The following is a 22094-nucleotide window of genomic DNA, read 5'->3' on the forward strand; positions in this document are numbered from 1 at the left end:
GACCATAACGTAATAACAGCTGATAACGTAATAATTTTGCGTGTGTTTTTAATGCAATAAGCCGATAATATAATAACGGCCAATAACGTAATAACTTTTTGCTAATAACGTAATAACGACTGATAACGTAATAACTTTTTGCTAATAACGTAATAACGACTGATAACGTAATAACTTTTTGCTAATAACGTAATAACGACTGATAACGTAATAACTTTTTGCTAATAACGTAATAACGACCGATAACGTAATAACTTTTTGCTAATATCGTAATAACGACCGATAACGTAATAACTTTTTGCTAATATCGTAATAACGACAGATAACGTAATAACTTTTTGCTAATAACGTAATAACGACCGATAACGTAATAACTTTTTGCTAATAACGTAATAACGACCGATAACGTAATAACTTTTTGCTAATATCGTAATAACGACCGATAACGTAATAACTTTTTGCTAATATCGTAATAACGACTGATAACGTAATAACTTTTTGCTGATAACGTAATAACGACCGATAACGTAATAACGATCCTCTATGCAGATCCAGCTTCTTCTCCCAAGCTGTTAAACTAGTGAACGTGGCCCGACTCCTTCATCCTTTCATCCCTTCATCCTTTTATCCTTTCATCCCTTCATCCTTTCATCCCTTCATCCTTTTATCCCTTCATCCCTTCATACTTTCATCCCTTCATCCCTTCATCCCACTGGAGGAATATTAATCTAAACTGTTTTATTGTGTAATATTATAATATGTTTACATTACAACAAACTGCACTTTAATGCCCTCATAGATTACCAACGTTTTATTTATGTTCTTAAGTTGTTTTTAATGGTCTTAAATGTTCTTATGGCTCAGGGAGTGTTATCTAAATGTCTTTATACTGTTGTCTGACTCTCGATATAATGACGATAAAGCTGCTAAACTACTATTAAAACACCCGGAGCAGACACACGCTGCCTGGTTTGAGCTGATCCTGACTGAGAGCTGCTGGTTCAGGACTGAGATTAAACAGCTCAGACACGAGATCCAGTACAGACGACACACCCAGATAACACACACACACACACACACCTAGGTATAACACACACAGGTAACACACACACCTAGGTATAACACACACAGGTAACACACACACCTAGGTAAAACACACACACACACACACACACACAGTTAACACACCCAGGTAAAACACTGTAAGGGTGTAGTGAGTGATGTAAATGTGAGTTGGGAAACACACCTGCTGGGATTATGTTGTTAGTTCTTACCCTGTTTTTTTTCTTCTGTAGCATTAGTGCTTAATTTTTTTAAGATTATGTTTTTGGGCGTTTTTTTTGCCTTTATTTAACGATTGCAGACAGAAAACAGGAATGAACATGTAACAAAGATGTGATGCTGGACGGGAACTAGGAACATCAGGACTAAAGTTATTATAGTTAAATACAACTAAAAAGTTAAAATAAACAAAGCAAAACTAACTAAAACTAAACTGAATAAAGATCAAATCAGCTTAGTTTTATGTTCATTTTCATTTTCCCACATTTCATTGCACATTTTGTTGTCCTCGAGTCAAGGAAGGAAGGGAGGAAAGGAGGAAGGAGGAAGGAAAAGAAGGAAAAGGAAGGGAGGAAGGAAGAAGGAAGGAAAGGAGGGAGGAAGGAAGGAAGGAAGGAGGGAAGGATGGAGGGAAGGGAGTAAGAAAGAAGGAAAGGAGGAAGGAAGGGAGGATGGAAGGGAGGAAGGAAGGAAGAAGGAAGGAAAGGAGGGAGAATGGAAGGGAGGGAGGAAGGATGGAAGGGGGTAAGAAGGAAGGAAAGGAGGAAGGAAGGGAGGAAGAAGCAAGGAAAGAAGGGAGGGAGGAAGGAAGGAAGGAGGATGGAGGAAGGAAGGAGGAAGGAAGAAGGAAGGACAGAAGGAAGGGAAGAAGAAGGAAGGAAGGAAAGATGGAAGGATGGATGGAAGGAAAGATGGAAGGGTGGAAGGAAGGAAGGAACAGTCAAAGCAGACGGGGTCAATTTGACCCGGGAGGACGACACGAAGGTTAATAGTGAAGCTCTGAAAGGAGAGACTGATGTAGTGATTATCAACATGGTAAAAGCATGTGTGTGTGTGTGTGCGTTTATGTGTGTGTGTGTGTGTGTGTGTGTGTGTGTGTATGTGCGTCTGTGTGTGTGTGTGTGTGTGTGTGTGTGTTAAGGAGCAGCGTACCTGAGACGAGGTAAAGTCCGGCTTTATTCCAGCTGGGAGTCAGTCTGGTGATCAGAGAGTAGGACACACAACACTGCAACACACCTGGAAACACACACTGAGGAGAGCCCAGCTACACACACACACACACACACACACACACACACACACACACACACACACACACACACACACACACATTAGACTCATCATCAGGTAGAATAAGTGTATTAAATGAGTTAAGTGTGTATTTACCTGCAGGCTGCGTCTCTGTCCAAACGTCTGGACGAAACCTTTCTGGAAAAACAGAATCTGTAGAAAAAGAACAAAAAAGTTTATAAGACAATAAAATAAAAATATAGTTAAAGTCGAGGTCACCACAAAATGATGTATTATCATTATTATTATTTTATTGTGATTATTACTCTCTCTATAAATAAAGTTTATTATTATTATTATTAATTAAATGATAAAAGATCAAATTCTCACATCTGAGAAGCTAAAAAAGCAAGAAAATGTTGTTTTTTTCTTGAACAATTATTATACCTGTTAATTGATTATCACAATAGTTATCAATTAAATAATTAATCTTCTTTTGATTGATTGATTGTCTCAGATGTAAAATAATAATATATATAAAATATTAAAGTTTTGCTTTCTGACCTCGTTTCATTCAACAGAGACTCAACATGTTTACAAAGGGTAATGACGTGTGTGTGTGTGTGTGTGTTTGTGTTGGTTAGTGTGTGTTTGTGTGTGTGTGAGATTGTGTGTGTGAGTGTGTTAGTGTGTGTGTGAGATTGTGTGTGTGAGTGTGTTAGTGTGTGTGTGTGTGTGAGTGTGTGTGTGTGTGTGTGTGTGTGTGTGTGTGTGTGTGTGAGTGCGCGTGTGTGTGTGTGAGAGTGTGTTGGTGTGTGTGTGTGTGTGAGTGTGTGTGTGTGTGTGTGTGTGAATGTGTGTGTGTGTGAGAGAGTGTGTGTGTGTGTGTGTGAGTGCGTGTGTGTGTGTGTGTGTGTGTGTGTGTGTGTGTGTGTGTGTGACTGAGTGCCACACAGGGAATGTTTGGAATTCAGCCCGACTATCTTGCGTGTCTCTGCTTGGGAAGTGTCCGCACGCAATCACGTATATATCTGATCTACACACACACACACACACACACACACACACACACACACACACACACACAGTGGGCCTCATTTTATTGCGCTGCTCCTCTGACTTGTTTTCCTGTGATGTTTCACCTGTTCGTGAGAAGAAAAGATGATCATGTGATCTAATACAACAGAAATGTTTCTTCTTTTTGGATTCGAGCAGAAACATATGATGCAATAAAAAGTTAAAATAAAACAAAAGGAGATGAAAGACTGACTGGTTTAAACACATGAGATGATAAATGAGAGGTCAGTCTATAGTAATAAAGGGCTGAAGTGATGGTGAACACTTATTATTACATCTTAAATAAACATGAGAACAGTCAGTGCTGCTGTGTTTATATGAGCAGCTGTTTGATGCGTATAAAAGTGGTTTGTTAAAGTTTGTGTTTAACCCTCCTGTTGTCCTCGAGTCAAGGGAGGAAGGGAGGGAAGAAGGGAGGAAAGGAGGAAGGAAGGGAGGAAGAAGGAAGGAAGGAAGGAAAGGAGGGAGCGAGGAAGAAGGAAGGAAAGGAGGATGGAAAGGAGGAAGAAGGAAGGAAAGGAGGGAGGGAGGGAGGGAGGAAGGTAGGGGGGAGGAAAGAAGAGAGAAGGAGGGATGGAGGGAGGGAGGAAAGGAAGGAAGGGAGGAAGGAAGGAAGGAAGAAAGGAATGAGGGAGGGAGGAAAGAAAGAGAGAAGGAGGGATTGAGGGAGGAAAAGAAGGAAGGAAGGAAGGAAATAAGGAAGGAAAGAAGGAAGGAAGGAGGGAGGGAGGAAAGAAGGACAGAAGGAAGAAACACTGAAAACACTTCAGTCAAAACACTGAAAAGATGTTTAAAGTGTTTAAAATGATGTTAAAAGTGTTTTAAATATGTTTCCCAGACTTTCAAAACACTTTCAAAACACCTGTTCTAGTTGATGTCAGGATCATATTTAAACTGAAGACATTATAGTTTCGCTGTGTTATTTATAACGCACAGTAGGATTCTCACAAGCACAAACTTTATATTCTGAACAGAAAAAGATCCACGTAGCAAACCGTCACTAATCACCGTGGTGATAAAGAAGTGAGACGTGAAGTCAGGAGGAACTTTTTTTTTTTCTACGAATTCAACGTCTGTGTGTTCAGAGGTGAGAGAAGAAAGAATGTCACTTCTGACACTGATTACGTCATCTGGGTTCAAAGGGCCTCACTGTTATATAAGCACAAAAACCTGTGTGTGTGTGTGTGTGTGTGTGTGTGTGTGTGTGTGTGTGTGTGTGTGTGTGTGTGTGTGTGTGTGTGTGTGTGTGTGTGTGTGTCTCTTACAGCCATGACCGCAGTGATCTCATTGAAGGAGTCCAGAGCGGGAGAGGCCAAGATATCAGAGTACAGCAGCACCAGCTCTCTGTGAACACACACACACACACACACACACACACACACACACACACACACACACACACACACAGACACACACACACACATACACAGACCCACACACACACACACACACACACACAGACACACACACACACACACACACAGAGTTTACTGAAGGACACGGTCAAAGCAGTGGTGCGTTCAGGTGACTCAGTAAAATCGGATTTTAACATCACTGCTGATTAAACACATTAGAGCTGCAGAGATTCATCAATTAATCAATTAATTAGTGAGGAGACAATCAATCAGCAGCTATTTTAATAATCGATTCATCGGGTTCGGGTTACAATCACTTTTCAGGAACTAGTCAAACTTTTTGAATTCATCCCTTTCCTACATTTCTCAGTATTTTCTGACACTCTATAGACTAAATGATTATTAGATTAATTGATATAAAACCTAAACCTGATCAGTCCCAGCAGTGTTTAAGTGAAAGTTGCACATGAATCAATAACACACTCTCACTGTTAATGAACATATCAATAACCTCAGACCCAGTGGGTTTTAATCCAGGTGACGTGTGTTTGTTTAATCTTGGTCTGAGTGAGGAAACGGGCTGTAAAGAGGAAGATCAATAGTTTAAATTCACTCTCAGTTGCTCCTCTAATGTAATCCAATAGATTAACTGTGATAAACTGTTAAAGGAAACACATTCTGCTTCTTTGTGTGGTAGTTTTCTGTTATTTATATTCATTAACATCCTGTTCTGATGTCGGATGTTAAACATGATCAAAGTTCAGAAGCTTGAGGTCAACCTGCTCTGAACGCTTTGTTTGTGTCGTTTTTCACATCATTTTCAGACTTTTTTCCCTCTAACATTACAATGTTTTTGTTCTGATATTTTTCTAAACTTTTCTCGTAATATTTAACTTTTGTTCTCATATTTATTAAAACTTGTTTGTGTTATATTTAGACTTTTTCTTTCTAGTTAAACGTCGGCTTGTTGCAATTCCCATAAACAGCCATCCACTCTATAGCCTTGGTTGCTAAGGCGGTTGCTAAGATGGTTGCTAAGGTGGTTCTTAAGGCGGTTGCTAAGGTGGTTGCTAAGGCCAGTGTTTCCCCTACCATTGTACAGGCCTGGCGGGCCGCCTGGCCAAGGTGACCTGCCGCCAGGCCAAGAAAAAAACAATCAATATGCCAAAATTAAGCCAATTCAATTCATTCATAAATCAGTTATCATTAGGAGCGCCTCTGTGCAGCGCAAAGCGAGTCAACCTGCTTCGTTGCCTAGTAACGATGCGAGTACCGCTGCTGAGAGCGCGGGCATATATTCTGGGATGTTTAAGATTTGCTAACCAACTATGGCGCCGCCGAAGAAAAGAAAAAATATCGCGGGTGACAAACAACTTAATATAAAGAAATTTTTCTGCCAGACCCCGGAGCCAAGAAAAATAGATGAAGGGAGAGTAACAGAGGCAACTCCAGAAAAAATGACAGGTGCAGGTGAGACGGAAGAAAGGGGGGCAGATTGCAGTGGAGAGGGGGGCTGCTCGGTTACTGCCTCTGACACCGGTCCGACCACCGACCCCCGTCCGACGGGTGACCGCGGGCCCGGTCCGACTGGTAACGTTGACCCAGCAAAAAAAAATACAGCTAAACAGAACATCTGGCTGGGATCCCGAATGGCTTAACAACCACAACTATAGCCCTTGGTTGTACCACACTCCCCATGGTAAGTTTACAATTTGTTGTTTAGCTTATATTTTTGTGATTGAGGAGCTTCTCTCTCTTTTCTTTTCTTTTTTTTGGTAAGCAATAATGATGAAAATAACACAGACAATAGGCTAGTTTTCCCAGGCATTGTCAAATGTATGTAACTCTGTTATAATAAAATGAATAAAAAACGTATGTGTTTATTAAAAAATATATTTATAACTGTGAGCGGGATTTCTCGACCATGAACAGAGTACGTTGAGCACACACACACACACAATAAATGATCCTTAAATTTAACAATTTACTAAATAAGCTTTCTCATTTTTGGTAGGTGAAAACAGACCTCAGGAACAGGCTGCAGGGGGAGCACTTGGGGGCCTGCATGAGAGTTTCTATCAATGGTCCCCCTGTGGCCAAGTTCCCCTACGACAAGGCCTTGGTGAAGTTCTTCACAAAACCCAGAAAAATCAAGTGCAGCAGAGAACGATGCACACTGTGTGGTTGAAGTGCAAATGTAGCATGTTCCATTTGTATGCAATAAATGCACCTTAATAAGTCACTCTCTCCTTGTGATCTTGAATACGCTCTGGGTGAACAAAAATTTGAATGCATATATAATAATTGCAGAATTGCAGACTGCTTGCTGTCCCTTGCTGTGCGTGTGCCACACGCGTCGCGTCTGTTTAGGGTTTTTTCGGTGGGTACCACCGGGCCTGAAAAAAATTCTAGGGGAAACACTGAAGGCGGTTCCTAAGGTGATTCCTAAGGTGGTTCCTAAGGCAGTTCCTAAGATGGTTGCTAAGGCGGTTGCTAAGGCGGTTCCTAAGACGGTTGCTTAGGCGGTTCCTGAGATGGTTGCTAAGGCGGTTGCTAAGGTGGTTCCTAAGGCGGTTCCTAAGGTTGTTGCTTAGGTGGTTGCTAAGGTGGTTGCTTAGGCGGTTGCTTAGGCAGGTCCTAAGGCGGTTCCTAAAGTGGTTCCTAAGGTGGTTGCTAAGGTGATTCCTAAGGCGGTTCCTAAGGTGGTTGCTAAGGCGGCTCCTAAGGTGATTCCTAAGGTAGTTGCTAAGGCGGCTCCTAAGGGTGTTCCTAAGGTGGTTGCTAAGGCGGTTGCTGTGTAATTTCAGAGACAGGAGCTAAAACAGCCTGTTTCATACAGAGGCTGAACTGAGCGGCTGCATAAAGGACCAGTAGAAGATAAATAAGGAGTTTTTAACTGGAAATCATGTAAAGATATTCCAGTAGAGACACAGAATATTAATATAGAGATGGAGATGAGGAGGATATGAGTCCTTTAAGGAGGTTTAATGTGTGGTTTACCTGCAGGTTTTGATCTGTTTGCTCCGCTGCTCTTCATCTTCCTCCTTCAGACTCAGAGTGACGCAGCAAAGCTTCTTCAGGTCCGGCAGGCCGAGAAAAAACAAAGACTGCTGGACTCCTCGGCTCATCCTGAACATTCAATTCAATTCAATTTAATTCAAATTCAAAAACACTTTATTTGTCCCCGAGGGGCTATTTAAAGACATGAGAAGCAGCATCATTAAAAAAAGGACAAACAACATCAACAACATAAAATCATCATCATTTTTGTTGATGCAAATTACACAAAGTACATTTATGGTGAACTGAGCTGGTTTATTATCAATCAATATATAATCATTGGGGGTTTTGGCTGATGAGTGAAGTAAATCTACCATATTTTACCAGTATTTTATAGTCTAAATTACTTAAATTACATATAAATTAATCAAAAATAGAATCAACATTGTCCTTTTTTCACACATAAATCCATTTTTTTTAGCTCTGGTAACTTCTGACATCTTACTGCCCTCAAATACATTAAAAAAATAAGTGAATCTATAATTAAATAAATAAAGAATAAGTCATTTAAAGAGCTAACTTTGTCTCACTCACCTGTTAGCCTAAATGATTTCCTCTTTTTCCTCCAATATAAAAGTCTCTGAGCTTTTTTATAGTTAAACTGGACACAACAGTAATTATTAATATCTGAGTGAAGTCTTAGTTTGGTTATAATTTAGCTAAATGAAGTGAAAAGCTGTTAAAAAATGTAATAAAATGTTTTTAAAAGCTATAAAATCACTCAGACCACCAAAGATAGGTGAAGATGCAGATAGAAGGAGGTCTCACTCTGCCTCATTTTACACGATCAAAATATTCACTGTACTTTTCATGGAATTTGCAAGACCTGAGAACAATTAAAAATTAAAAATTAAGGATAAGATAAGATAAGATGTGTCTTAAAGTAGCAGCATAAGGGTGAAAGTGATATCATTAATAAAATAAAATACTATGTACAGTAAACAACCTCTAAATAAATCTACAATATATGTTTTTTAAAGTGCAATATGCAGAAGTTCCTGAGATTATATACATGTGTGCAAAGTGTTTTTTGCAAGGAATATACCAAATATATTTTTTAGACTTTGTGCCAAAATATTAAACCACTCTCAGTCCAATAAAATAAAGAAATAGAGCTTTTCAGAACCAGAATCTGTCTTTTAGCCAAGTGTGCTAAACATATAAAGAGAAAAATAGTAAATAAGAAAATAAAACACAATAACAATGCAAAGTAAAATAACAAAATAAACATAAATATCATGAAATAATAATTGATATTACATACAAAGATTGTGAAATAAAATAAAGCAAAACAGCAGAAAGTACTATTAAAATCAAATATGTTTTAATCTATATAATCTGGATTAATAATAGGTTTAAAATTGGTTTATTAAAGGAAATATGGACTGTGTGATGGATGAAGAAATGAAGTGTATGACTTATATGAAGGTGAAAGTGCAAATATTAAATATGACGTGCAATAAAACAATTCAATTATGTAACAGTGGAGGTTGAATCGTTGAATGCAACATACAGTATTAAGTCCAGTTTGATGTTATGACCTTTAGATGTTTTATTACATATGTAGTGATAATGTGAAATGAGCAGCTTTTGTTAAATACTCAAAAACATAAATATATATGTAATAGACCAGCTGAATAAATTAAATTACGTTTATAATCTCAGATTTTGTTATGTTTTAATATTAGTGTATAAACTGAAGTCAATATTATCCAAAACAGTTTAATGATACTTTATTTTATGTTTTTGAGTGTTCATCTCGGTCATTGAACTTTGATTTAATTTAAATTAGGTGCCTTATTTTAACCTCAGGAGTGATTGATTGTATTAATAGACAATCTTTGAGCTGGTTTTCCCGCCGCAGACTGAGTTTATCTACCATAATACACCATTTTATTGTCTATATTTAACTTATTTTAAACTTTAACTGGGTGTTAGGAATATTAAAGGAGCTCATAAAGCCCGCTGAAAGGAAATATGTGTAGTATAAGTCTCTCATTTCGTGCCAGACGTGTTTTTCCGCCCAGTGTTTGCGTGAGAAGCGGGTTTCCTTGAAAGCTGTTGAACTGCTGTGAACTTTAGCCTGCTCCTCGCCCACACCCGTTGCGATGATTGACAGCGGCGGCAGCCAATCACAGAGCTCCACAGGCATGGGTGGGGGTTAAACTGACCAATAGGCAGCGCTGGAAGTCACAGGGGGGGCGTTTCTATGGTCACCATTGACCGTGAGAGGAACTTTGACGCTTCGTGAAGAAAGAGGGAAAAATGCAACCGTTACCGGAAACCAGAGAGTGGACTTTCAAAATAAAACCATAATGTTTAAATAATATTAATAATAATTTCTAAATGAATAAATGAATAAATGAATAAATGAATAAATGAATAAATGAATAAATAATAATAATAATAATAATAATAATAATAATAATAATAATAATAATAATAATAATAAAAAATAATGAATAAAACATTGATTAGAGATAAAACAATTACAAGACATAATATAAAAATGCTGGATTAATAGTATAAACATATTAAGAATGATGACTTTTCTAATTTTCTAACCAATGTTTTCAGCTGTTAGGGTAAATGTTCCCATTAAGCACCAAAATCTAAGTCCAGCTGTTTTTCATGGATACTGACATGATTTATAAGGGAGATCATTTCTTATAAAGCAACATTTATCTCTCATTGTAAAATGTATTCATTAGTTCATGTAGATGTTGGAATATAAAATAAAGATATTTGATGAATAAAGTGGGTTTAATTGGTACTGTGACTCCATTTAAGCCCATGTCATGATTTATTTACTAAATAAACAATAAAGTTGTAGTTGTAGTAGTAGTAGAAGTATTAATAGTAGTAGTAGTAGTAGTAGAAGTAATAGTAGTAGTAGTAGTATTAATAGTAGTAGTAGTAGTAATAGTAGTAGTATTAGTAGTAGTAGTATTAGTAGTAGTAGTATGAATAGTAGTAGTAGAAGTAATAGTAATAGTAGTAGTAGTAGTATATAAATTAACAGTAGTAGCTGCTATTTGGTGCAATGAAATGAATAAATTAAGTTAATAATAATGGTAGTAGTAATAGTAATAGTAACAATAGTATTAGTAATAATAATGATAATAATAATAGTAGTAGTAGTTTTGGTAGTCATGTTAGTACTAGTAATATTTGTAGTAATTGCTGTTAATAATAATAATAATAACAATAATAATGGAGCACTTTATTTTGAACGTGTGAACCGGATGCTCTTTGTTACATTGTATCCGTCTTGCCGTCGGTGAGCTCACAGCTGAGACTCTGCAGACTTTTCCTCTCGGTTAGGAACTGGGTTAAATGTCGGTGTGTTTGTGCAGAGTCACGGAGCACAGTTAACTCCTCTACAGCTTCTTACTGCCCCAGCTCTCACGCGCTCCAATGGGTGAAAGTGAAGAGAGGAGCCCCGATGGACTCAAATACTACAGACTGTCAGAGGTGGAGGAGCAGAACACCTTCAAGTCAACATGGATCATCATTCACAACAAAGTCTACGATGTCACCAAGTTTCTGGAAGAGGTGAGGAGGAAGAGTTTAGTGAGAGAGACTGTATGTGGAAATCAGACAGGAAATATGTGTGTGTGTGTGTGTGTGTGTGTGTGTGTGTGTGTGTGTGTGTGTGTGTGTGTGTGTGTGTGTGTGTGTGTGTGTGTGTGTGTGGTCAGACCTCACATATACAGATGTTTTATTTCTGCTTTAAAACTGAAAAATCACCAGAAAGTTATGCAAGAATCTCTCTTTTAAAATTATTATTTCTCTTTACTGAAATCTGGTCTTAAATTATTCTTTTTTTTTTACTTAAATTCACTGTTTATTGAAGTCTGGTGGTCAATGTGTTTTTATTTTATATTGACTTAAATTGTCTTTTTCTTGGCTGAAGTCTGGTGTTAAATGTGTCCTTTCTTGACTGAAGTCTGGTGTTAAATGTGTCTTTTCTTGACTGAAGTCTGGTGTTAAATGGGTCTTTTCTTGACTGAAGTCTGGTGTTAAATGAGTCTTTTCTTGGCTGAAGTCTGGTGTTAAATGTGTCTTTTCTTGACTGAAGTCTGGTGTTAAATGTGTCTTTTCTTGACTGACGTCTGGTGTTAAATGTGTCTTTTCTTGACTGAAGTCTGGTGTTAAATGTGTCTTTTCTTGGCTGAAGTCTGGTGTTAAATGAGTCTTTTCTTGGCTGAAGTCTGGTGTTAAATGAGTCTTTTCTTGGCTGAAGTCTGGTGTTAAATGAGTCTTTTCTTGGCTGAAGTCTGGTGTTAAATGTGTCTTTTCTTGACTGAAGTCTGGTGGTAAATGAGTCTTTTCTTGGCTGAAGTCTGGTGTTAAATGAGTCTTTTCTTGGCTGAAGTCTGGTGTTAAATGTGTCTTTTCTTGCCTGAAGTCTGGTGTTAAATGTGTCTTTCTTGACTGAAGTCTGGTGTTAAATGAGTCTTTTTCTTGACTGAAGTCTGGTGTTAAATGAGTCTTTTCTTTGCTGAAGTCTGGTGTTAAATGAGTCTTTTTCTTGACTGAAGTCTGGTGTTAAATGAGTCTTTTCTTGGCTGAAGTCTGGTGTTAAATGTGTCTTTTCTTGGTTGAAGTCTGGTGTTAAATGAGTCTTTTCTTGGTTGAAGTCTGGTGTTAAATGAGTCTTTTCTTGGCTGAAGTCTGGTGTTAAATGTGTCTTTTCTTGGTTGAAGTCTGGTGTTAAATGAGTCTTTTCTTGGTTGAAGTCTGGTGTTAAATGAGTCTTTTCTTGGTTGAAGTCTGGTGTTAAATGTGTCTTTTCTTGACTGAAGTCTGGTGGTAAATGAGTCTTTTCTTGGCTGAAGTCTGGTGTTAAATGAGTCTTTTCTTGGCTGAAGTCTGGTGTTAAATGTGTCCTTTCTTGACTGAAGTCTGGTGTTAAATGTGTCTTTTCTTGACTGAAGTCTGGTGTTAAATGGGTCTTTTCTTGACTGAAGTCTGGTGTTAAATGAGTCTTTTCTTGGCTGAAGTCTGGTGTTAAATGTGTCTTTTCTTGACTGAAGTCTGGTGTTAAATGTGTCTTTTCTTGACTGACGTCTGGTGTTAAATGTGTCTTTTCTTGACTGAAGTCTGGTGTTAAATGTGTCTTTTCTTGGCTGAAGTCTGGTGTTAAATGAGTCTTTTCTTGGCTGAAGTCTGGTGTTAAATGAGTCTTTTCTTGGCTGAAGTCTGGTGTTAAATGAGTCTTTTCTTGGCTGAAGTCTGGTGTTAAATGTGTCTTTTCTTGACTGAAGTCTGGTGGTAAATGAGTCTTTTCTTGGCTGAAGTCTGGTGTTAAATGAGTCTTTTCTTGGCTGAAGTCTGGTGTTAAATGTGTCTTTTCTTGCCTGAAGTCTGGTGTTAAATGTGTCTTTCTTGACTGAAGTCTGGTGTTAAATGAGTCTTTTTCTTGACTGAAGTCTGGTGTTAAATGAGTCTTTTCTTTGCTGAAGTCTGGTGTTAAATGAGTCTTTTTCTTGACTGAAGTCTGGTGTTAAATGAGTCTTTTCTTGGCTGAAGTCTGGTGTTAAATGTGTCTTTTCTTGGTTGAAGTCTGGTGTTAAATGAGTCTTTTCTTGGTTGAAGTCTGGTGTTAAATGAGTCTTTTCTTGGCTGAAGTCTGGTGTTAAATGTGTCTTTTCTTGGTTGAAGTCTGGTGTTAAATGAGTCTTTTCTTGGTTGAAGTCTGGTGTTAAATGAGTCTTTTCTTGGTTGAAGTCTGGTGTTAAATGTGTCTTTTCTTGGCTGAAGTCTGGTGTTAAATGTGTCTTTTCGTGACTGAAGTCTGGTGTTAAATTAGTCTTTTCGTGACTGAAGTCTGGTGTTAAATGTGTCTTTTCTTGACTGAAGTCTGGCGTTAAATGAGTCTTTTCTTGACTGAAGTCTGGCGTTAAATGAGTCTTTTCTTGGCTGAAGTCTGGTGTTAAATGTGTCTTTTCTTGACTGAAGTCTGGTGTTAAATGTGTCTTTTCTTGGCTGAAGTCTGGTGTTAAATGTGTCTTTTCGTGACTGAAGTCTGGTGTTAAATGTGTCTTTTTTTTGACTGAAGTCTGGTGTTAAATTAGTCTTTTCGTGACTGTAGTCTGGTGTTAAATGAGTCTTTTCTCGACTGAAGTCTGGCGTTAAATGTGTCTTTTCTTGGGTGAAGTCTGGTGTTAAATGAGTCTTTTCTTGGCTGAAGTCTGGTGTTAAATGTGTCTTTTCTTGACTGGAGTCTGGTGTTGAAATGAGTCTTTTCTTGGGTGAAGTCTGGTGTTAAATGAGTCTTTTTCTTGACTGAAGTCTGGTGTTAAATGTTGTCTTTTCTTGACTGAAGTCTGGTGTTAAATGTGTCTTTTCTTGGCTGAAGTCTGGTGTTAAATGAGTCTTTTCTTGACTGAAGTCTGGTGTTAAATGTGTCTTTTCTTGGCTGAAGTCTGGTGTTAAATGTGTCTTTTCGTGACTGAAGTCTGGTGTTAAATGTGTCTTTTCTTGACTGAAGTCTGGTGTTAAATGAGTCTTTTCTTGGCTGAAGTCTGGTGTTAAATGTATCTTTTCTTGGCTGAAGTCTGGTGTTAAATGAGTCTTTTCTTGGCTGAAGTCTGGTGTTAAATGTGTCCTTTCTTGACTGAAGTCTGGTGTTAAATGTGTCTTTTCTTGACTGAAGTCTGGTGTTAAATGGGTCTTTTCTTGACTGAAGTCTGGTGTTAAATGAGTCTTTTCTTGGCTGAAGTCTGGTGTTAAATGTGTCTTTTCTTGACTGAAGTCTGGTGTTAAATGTGTCTTTTCTTGACTGACGTCTGGTGTTAAATGTGTCTTTTCTTGACTGAAGTCTGGTGTTAAATGTGTCTTTTCTTGGCTGAAGTCTGGTGTTAAATGAGTCTTTTCTTGGCTGAAGTCTGGTGTTAAATGAGTCTTTTCTTGGCTGAAGTCTGGTGTTAAATGAGTCTTTTCTTGGCTGAAGTCTGGTGTTAAATGTGTCTTTTCTTGACTGAAGTCTGGTGGTAAATGAGTCTTTTCTTGGCTGAAGTCTGGTGTTAAATGAGTCTTTTCTTGGCTGAAGTCTGGTGTTAAATGTGTCTTTTCTTGCCTGAAGTCTGGTGTTAAATGTGTCTTTCTTGACTGAAGTCTGGTGTTAAATGAGTCTTTTTCTTGACTGAAGTCTGGTGTTAAATGAGTCTTTTCTTTGCTGAAGTCTGGTGTTAAATGAGTCTTTTTCTTGACTGAAGTCTGGTGTTAAATGAGTCTTTTCTTGGCTGAAGTCTGGTGTTAAATGTGTCTTTTCTTGGTTGAAGTCTGGTGTTAAATGAGTCTTTTCTTGACTGAAGTCTGGTGTTAAATGTGTCTTTTCTTGGCTGAAGTCTGGTGTTAAATGTGTCTTTTCGTGACTGAAGTCTGGTGTTAAATGTGTCTTTTCTTGACTGAAGTCTGGTGTTAAATGAGTCTTTTCTTGGCTGAAGTCTGGTGTTAAATGTATCTTTTCTTGGCTGAAGTCTGGTGTTAAATGAGTCTTTTCTTGGCTGAAGTCTGGTGTTAAATGTGTCTTTTCTTGGCTGAAGTCTGGTGTTAAATGTGTCTTTTCTTGGCTGAAGTCTGGTGTTGAAATGAGTCTTTTCTTGGGTGAAGTCTGGTGTTAAATGAGTCTTTTCTTGACTGAAGTCTGGTGTTAAATGTTGTCTTTTCTTGACTGAAGTCTGGTGTTAAATGTGTCTTTTCTTGGCTGAAGTCTGGTGTTAAATGTGTCTTTTCGTGACTGAAGTCTGGTGTTAAATGTGTCTTTTCGTGACTGAAGTCTGGTGTTAAATGTGTCTTTTCTTGACTGAAGTCTGGTGTTAAATGAGTCTTTTCTTGGCTGAAGTCTGGTGTTAAATGTATCTTTTCTTGGCTGAAGTCTGGTGTTAAATGAGTCTTTTCTTGGCTGAAGTCTGGTGTTAAATGTGTCTTTTCTTGGCTGAAGTCTGGTGTTAAATGTGTCTTTTCTTGGCTGAAGTCTGGTGTTAAATGAGTCTTTTCTTGGCTGAAGTCTGGTGTTAAATGAGTCTTTTCTTGGGTGAAGTCTGGTGTTAAATGAGTCTTTTCTTGGCTGAAGTCTGGTGTTAAATGTGTCTTTTCTTAACTGGAGTCTGGTGTTGAAATGAGTCTTTTCTTGGCTGAAGTCTGGTGTTAAATGTGTCTTTTCGTGACTGAAGTCCGGTGTTAAATGTGTCTTTTCTTGGCTGAAGTCTGGTGTTAAATGTGTTCTTTTCGTGACTGAAGTCCGGTGTTAAATGTGTCTTTTCGTGACTGAAGTCCGGTGTTAAATGTGTCTTTTCGTGACTGAAGTCTGTTGTTAAATGTGTCTTTTCGTGACTGACGTCTGGTGTTAAATGTGTCTTTTCTTGGCTGAAGTCTGTTGTTAAATGTGTCTTTTCGTGACTGAAGTCTGTTGTTAAATGTGTCTTTTCTTGACTGAAGTCTGGTGTTAAATGTGTCTTTTCTTGATTGAAGTCTGGTGTTAAATGAGTCTTTTCTTGACTGAAGTTTGGTGTTAAATGTGTCTTTTATTGGCTGAAGTCTGGTGTTAAATGAGTCTTTTCTTGACTGAAGTCTGGTGTTAAATGTGTCTTTTCTTGGCTGAAGTCTGGTGTTAAATGTGTCTTTTCTTGACTGAAGTCTGGTGTTAAATGTTGTCTTTTCTTGGCTGAAGTCTGGTGTTGAAATGAGTCTTTTCTTGACTGAAGTCTGGTGTTAAATGTGTCTTTTCTTGACTGAAGTCTGGTGTTAAATGTGTCTTTTCTTGACTGAAGTCTGGTGTTAAATGAGTCTTTTATTGGCTGAAGTCTGGTGTTAAATGAGTCTTTTCTTGGCTGAAGTCTGGTGTTAAATGTGTCTTTTCTTGACTGAAGTCTGGTGTTAAATGTGTCTTTTCTTGACTGAAGTCTGGTGTTAAATGAGTCTTTTCGTGACTGAAGTCTGGTGTTAAATGTGTCTTTTCTTGACTGAAGTCTGGTGTTAAATGTGTCTTTTCGTGACTGAAGTCTGGTGTTAAATGAGTCTTTTCTTGGCTGAAGTCTGGTGTTAAATGAGTCTTTTCTTGACTGAAGTCTGGTGTTAAATGAGTCTTTTATTGGCTGAAGTCTGGTGTTAAATGAGTCTTTTCTTGACTGAAGTCTGGTGTTAAATGTGTCTTTTCTTGACTGAAGTCTGGTGTTAAATGAGTCTTTTCTTGACTGAAGTCTGGTGTTAAATGTGTCTTTTTCTTGGCTGAAGTCTGGTGTTAAATGTGTCTTTTCTTGACTGAAGTCTGGTGTTAAATGTGTCTTTTCTTGACTGAAGTCTGGTGTTAAATGTGTCTTTTCTTGACTGAAGTCTGGTGTTAAATGTGTCTTTTCTTGACTGAAGTCTGGTGTTAAATGAGTATTTTCTTGACTGAAGTCTGGTGTTAAATGTGTCTTTTCTTGACTGAAGTCTGGTGTTGAATTCACTGTGAACTCAGTTTGACAGTGCTTTATAACACTCCTGGTTGTTCTGCTCATTAAAGCCTGAGTTGACCCGCCGTTGACCTGTTCGAAGTTCTGCGTCGAGGGAACGCGTTGCTCTGCAATTCACCGCCATGCCGCTAGGGGGTGTGTGTGGTTTCAGAGGAGTCATATCCGTATCCTTGTTTATCTTCCGGTTACAGTAGCATGTAGCATTGCACTATGTGCGCTAATAACAGAAAACACATATCTTTTGTTCATTATTAATAACAATGGCGGTGTTGCAGGAAGAAAGACCGGAAGAAGCAACTGCCGGAGGAACTGACGTTTTGAGCGGACCAATCACAGCCTTTGCGGTCCGCGTTGCCGTGACGCGTAGTTAGGATTTTTTGGAGGTGCACAAGGAAAGGAGGGAGGAAGGACAGGAGGGAGGAAGGAAGGACAGGAGGGATGAAGAAAGGGAGGAAAGGAAATAAGGAAGGGACGGAGGAAAGAAGGATGGAAAGAAGGTAGGAGGGAGGGAAAGGAGGAAGGAAGGAAAGGAGGAAGGACAGACAGAAGGAAGGAAGGGAGGAAAGAAGGAACAGTCAAAACAGACGGGAGGACGACAGGAAGGTTAATAAAACATAGAGGAAGTTATCAGGTATTTATGATCCTTTTAAATCACACTTAATCTAATTATTGTGACAAACATCTTTGGAGCTTTTTGACCTTTGAACCATCAGCTCAATCAGCTGTATAATTAGTCGTCTTTTCACGCTTCACCCAGTGTTCATGGGTCGGGTTACAGGAGCCAGAATCATTTTACAGCTCCGTTTATTATTAATTACTAAACACAAGCAGGAGACATATTATCAGATGTTTTAAAATGTCTAGAGGTTAGTAGTTTAAGGGAGGAGCTGACAGAGTTTAATGGTTCACTGGAGGACAATCTGCCGGCCATCAGGGTGTAACTGTGACTGGTGTTATAGTCTCAGTCTGAGGTGAATCAGTACAGGAGGCTGATGTGAAGCTGATTCTGAGTCAGTTGTATATTTGAATACAACAATCTGCTCTACCACATCCTGAAATAACGTCATCATTCCTCTGAATTTCCTTATAAATGTGAAGTGTGATCTGTTCCAGTTACTGATGAAATGTTTTTTACAAAGGAAGTCACACCTTTAATATTTAACATGTTACTGAATACATATACAAGGGAGGAAGGAAGGAAGGAAAGAAGGACAGAAGGAAGGAAGGAAGGACAGAATGAAGGAAGGAAGGAAGGAAAGAAAGACAGAAGGCAGGAAGGATGGAAGGACATAAGGAAGGAAGGAAGGACAGACAGAGGGAGGGAAGGAAGGACGGAGGGATGGAAGGATAGAATGAAGGAAGGAAGGAAGGACAGAAGGAAGGACGGAAGGAAGGAAGGAAGGATGGAAGGAAGGAAGAACGGAAGGGAAGGAGGGAGGGAGGAAGCACAGAAGGAAGGAAGGACAGGAGAAAGGAAGGAAGGACAGAAGGAAGGAAGCACGGAAAGAAGGACCGAAGGAAGGAGGGAGGGAGGAAGGAAGGAAGGACAGGACGAAGGAAGGAAGGACAGAAGGAAAGAAGAAAGGAAGGAAGGACAGGACGAAGGGAGGAAGGAAGGAAGGACAGAAGGAAGGAAGGAAGGACAGGACGAAGGAAGGACAGAAGGAAGGAAGGAGGTTAAAAAAGGCTTTATTTCTACTTTATGTTCACATTTCTCTATTATATTATTCTAGATGTATCTCAGAGGTATTGCGTAATATCAGCAGCTTTCATTCAGGTTAATATAGTTCAAATTGCTTCACAGCTGATAATGAGACGGAACAAGTGACGACAGAAAGAAAAGGAATAAAAAACAAAGAAGAAAATACAAAAGAAGAAGAAGAAGAAGAAGAAGAAATAATAAGAATAACATTCTATAAAATGTTCTGTGGTGTAGAAACTAATTATGAGTCAGAATATGGACAGTATGTAAAGGGTTAAATATATTTTCTTCATGACAAATGACTCAAAACAATGAATCAGTTATCAGAATGTTCGGTGATTAATATAAATGTTTATAATGTGTCATTAAAAGTCTCAGGATGTGAAGAAGTGTTAAAAACCAAAAAACACATGAAGTTGTTTTAGGAGCTGTTACCACATCCTGACTGTGTGTGTGTGTGTGTGTGTGTGTGTGTGTGTGTGTGTGTGTGTGTGTGTGTGTGTGTGTGTGTGTGTGTGTGTGTGTGTGTGTGTGTGTGTGTGTGTGTGTGTGTGTGTGTGTGTGTGTGTGTGTGTGTGTGTGTGTGTGTGTGTGTGTGTGTGACCACATCCTTACTGAACCCTCCTGATAACTGTGTGTGTGTGTGTCTCTCTCTCTTTGTGTGTGTTTCAGCACCCTGGAGGAGAGGAGGTGCTGAGGGAGCAGGCGGGAGGAAACGCCACTGAGAGCTTCGAGGATGTGGGACACTCGACCGACGCCAGAGAGATGGCCAGCGACATGATTATAGGAGAGCTGCACCCGGTCAGTGTGTGTGTGTGTGCCTCACATCTCCAGCTCTATATTAATACTCTGTGTCTCTACTGGAATATCTTTACATGATTTCCAGTTAAAAACTTCTTATTTATCTTCCAGTGGTCCTTTATGCAGCCGCTCAGTTCAGCCTCTGTCTTACATTATGCTTCATTCTGCTGAACGCTGCCATCTAGTGGTCGCAAACGCACATTACAGTGTAAAAATCAGTGTGTAAATGAGATGGCAGGCAACATGTAGTTTATTTATTCTTAATAAAGTTTGTAGTTTGAGAATAATTTGACCAATTTTAGAGAAAAGGAAAGCTACCACACTTTATGAAGAATTATGAATATTCATTTTAATTTAAAAAGGTTTTGATGAATGCAGCGTTAACATCTAACTGTGTGTGTGTGTGTGTGTGTGTGTGTGTGTGTGTGTGTGTGTGTGTGTGTGTGTCTCTGCAGGACGACGTTAATAAACTCCCTACTGCCACGGTAAGTGAAGCAGCTTCCTGTGATGACATCATCATCATTTAACACTGTTAAAGTTTAGATTCTGTGTTTCTGATGTTTGTTTTTATAACAGGACACACCTCTGACCACTCTGAAGGACGACGCCAGGTACACACACACACACACACACACACAGAGACACACACACAGACACACACACACACACGCACAGAGAGACACACACACGCACACACACACACACACACACACACGCACAGAGAGACACACGCACACACACGCACAGAGAGGCACACACAAACCCAAGAACACACAAACACATGCACACAGACACAGAGACAGACACACACACACGCACAGAGAGACACACACACACACACACACAGAGAGACACACACCCACGCACAGAGAGACACACGCACACACACACACACACGCACAGAGAGGCACACACAAACACATGCACACACACACACACACACACAGAGACAGACAGACAGACAGACACACAAACACACACACACACACACACAGAGACAGACACACAAACACACACACACACACACACACAGACAGAGACACAAACAGACACACACACACACACAGTCAGAGACACAAACAGACACCAACACACACACACACACACACACACACAACTAGTTAGTTAGTAAACTGTCTGTCTCTATAACTGGTCTAACTGGTTTAACTGGTTCTCTGTGTGTCTTCCAGCTGGTGGACTAACTGGTTGATTCCCGGCCTGGCTGCCTGCATCGTCATGCTGATGTACCGCCTGTACAGCTCAGAGGAGTGACATCACCAGCAACGAGCCGCTGTGATGTCATCAACACACACTAAAGTCTAGCCCCGCCCCCTTCTCTCTGATTGACAGCTGCAGCAGCCAATAGCAGGGCGCGGATGCTGCAGCTCCTCCCTGACGTAGAGGATTCAAACAAACAGTCTCAGAGGGAAACTCCTGTAACTCTACGCCCCCTCCCTCCCCCCCCATCACTGTACTACATTACCCAAGATTCATTTCGCGCTTTATATGAAACAACCAATCACGTGGCATTACGCTAATGAAGTCAGATCATTTGTAATCGTGTAGAAAAAGCAGAGGATGTATAATTTGTTGTATCTTTTTATAACTTTGTAACTGAATGTAAATCAACATGTAAACAATCAGCAGCAGCAGCCATGATGATGTCATCACACTGCAGTCATGTGACTCTCGCTCAGACCTGTTGTTACTAAGCAGAAGATCGTAATGATGCAATATGAAACTGTTGTTATGTTTGTATTGATGGAGGTCACTGAATGAAGTATAATCCTGATTATTCAGGAAGAATCAGACCAAAACGTTTCTCTTTTTTTTTTTTTTTTTTTTTTAACAACGTGGATCTTTGTAGCCATAAACCTGCCGGTGCCTTTATGAGAAATATGACTTTTAATGCTCTTAAAGTCAAAGTGAAGATAATCAGATGACAGGGAAAAAACACCAGAAGCTGCTAAAAGAGAAGTTCTGCTATTCTTTCTTCTTTCTGCCGATCACTTCAGAATTATTCCTTTTTAATGTTTCTACTAATTGACTCTTTACAGTATAAACATGTACAGAGATGTGTAGTTTTAATCATACGAACATCATGTTGAAACGTTTTTATAAATCAATTTAATGTCTTATAAGAATAAATCTGTTTTCTGTGAGTCGTTTCCATTTGAAATATTTATATTTAAAGATTTTACACAAGAAGGAGCGACGGAGAGATTAAGATTAGTAAAAAAAAAGAAAAAGTCCAGTTGAATTAACCTTCATGTTGTCCTCGAGTTAAGGGAGGAAGGAAGGAAAAGAGTGAAGGAAGGGAGGAAGGTAGGAGGGAGGGAGGGA

General features: G+C 39.1%; 2 protein-coding genes across 2 annotated transcripts in view; one reads left to right on the forward strand and one right to left on the reverse strand.

Annotated features, from left to right (window-relative positions):
• Positions 1–9936, reverse strand: part of LOC134002158 (uncharacterized protein C18orf63) — a 34638-nt gene extending 24702 nt beyond the window's left edge. The window contains 5 exon segments of the mRNA XM_062441442.1: positions 2215–2326; positions 2449–2505; positions 4635–4713; positions 7725–7853; positions 9791–9936. Of these exon segments, the coding sequence (XP_062297426.1) occupies positions 2215–2326; positions 2449–2505; positions 4635–4713; positions 7725–7853; positions 9791–9936 (523 nt within the window).
• Positions 9937–11071: 1135 nt separating this feature from the next.
• Positions 11072–21913, forward strand: LOC134002063 (cytochrome b5). Its single transcript, XM_062441332.1, has 5 exons — positions 11072–11339; positions 19623–19751; positions 20207–20236; positions 20328–20362; positions 20942–21913. The coding sequence occupies exons 1-5, from the start codon at positions 11202–11204 to the stop codon at positions 21021–21023; spliced, it is 414 nt and encodes a 137-aa protein (XP_062297316.1). The 5' UTR covers positions 11072–11201; the 3' UTR covers positions 21024–21913.
• The last annotated feature ends 181 nt before the right edge of the window (positions 21914–22094 follow it).

The sequence above is a fragment of the Scomber scombrus genome, chromosome 20 (genome assembly GCF_963691925.1).
Source record: "Scomber scombrus chromosome 20, fScoSco1.1, whole genome shotgun sequence".
NCBI classification, from domain to species: Eukaryota; Metazoa; Chordata; class Actinopteri; order Scombriformes; family Scombridae; genus Scomber; species Scomber scombrus.

Bases quoted from the DNA above. Each gene is read 5' to 3' on its own strand.
- LOC134002063 (XM_062441332.1), top strand. From the start codon at position 11,202: ATGGGTGAAAGTGAAGAGAGGAGCCCCGATGGACTCAAATACTACAGA. The intron at 19,752-20,206 runs GTCAGTGTGTGT...GTGTCTCTGCAG, and splicing joins TTATAGGAGAGCTGCACCCG to GACGACGTTAATAAACTCCC. The intron at 20,363-20,941 runs GTACACACACAC...TGTGTCTTCCAG, and splicing joins ACTCTGAAGGACGACGCCAG to CTGGTGGACTAACTGGTTGA.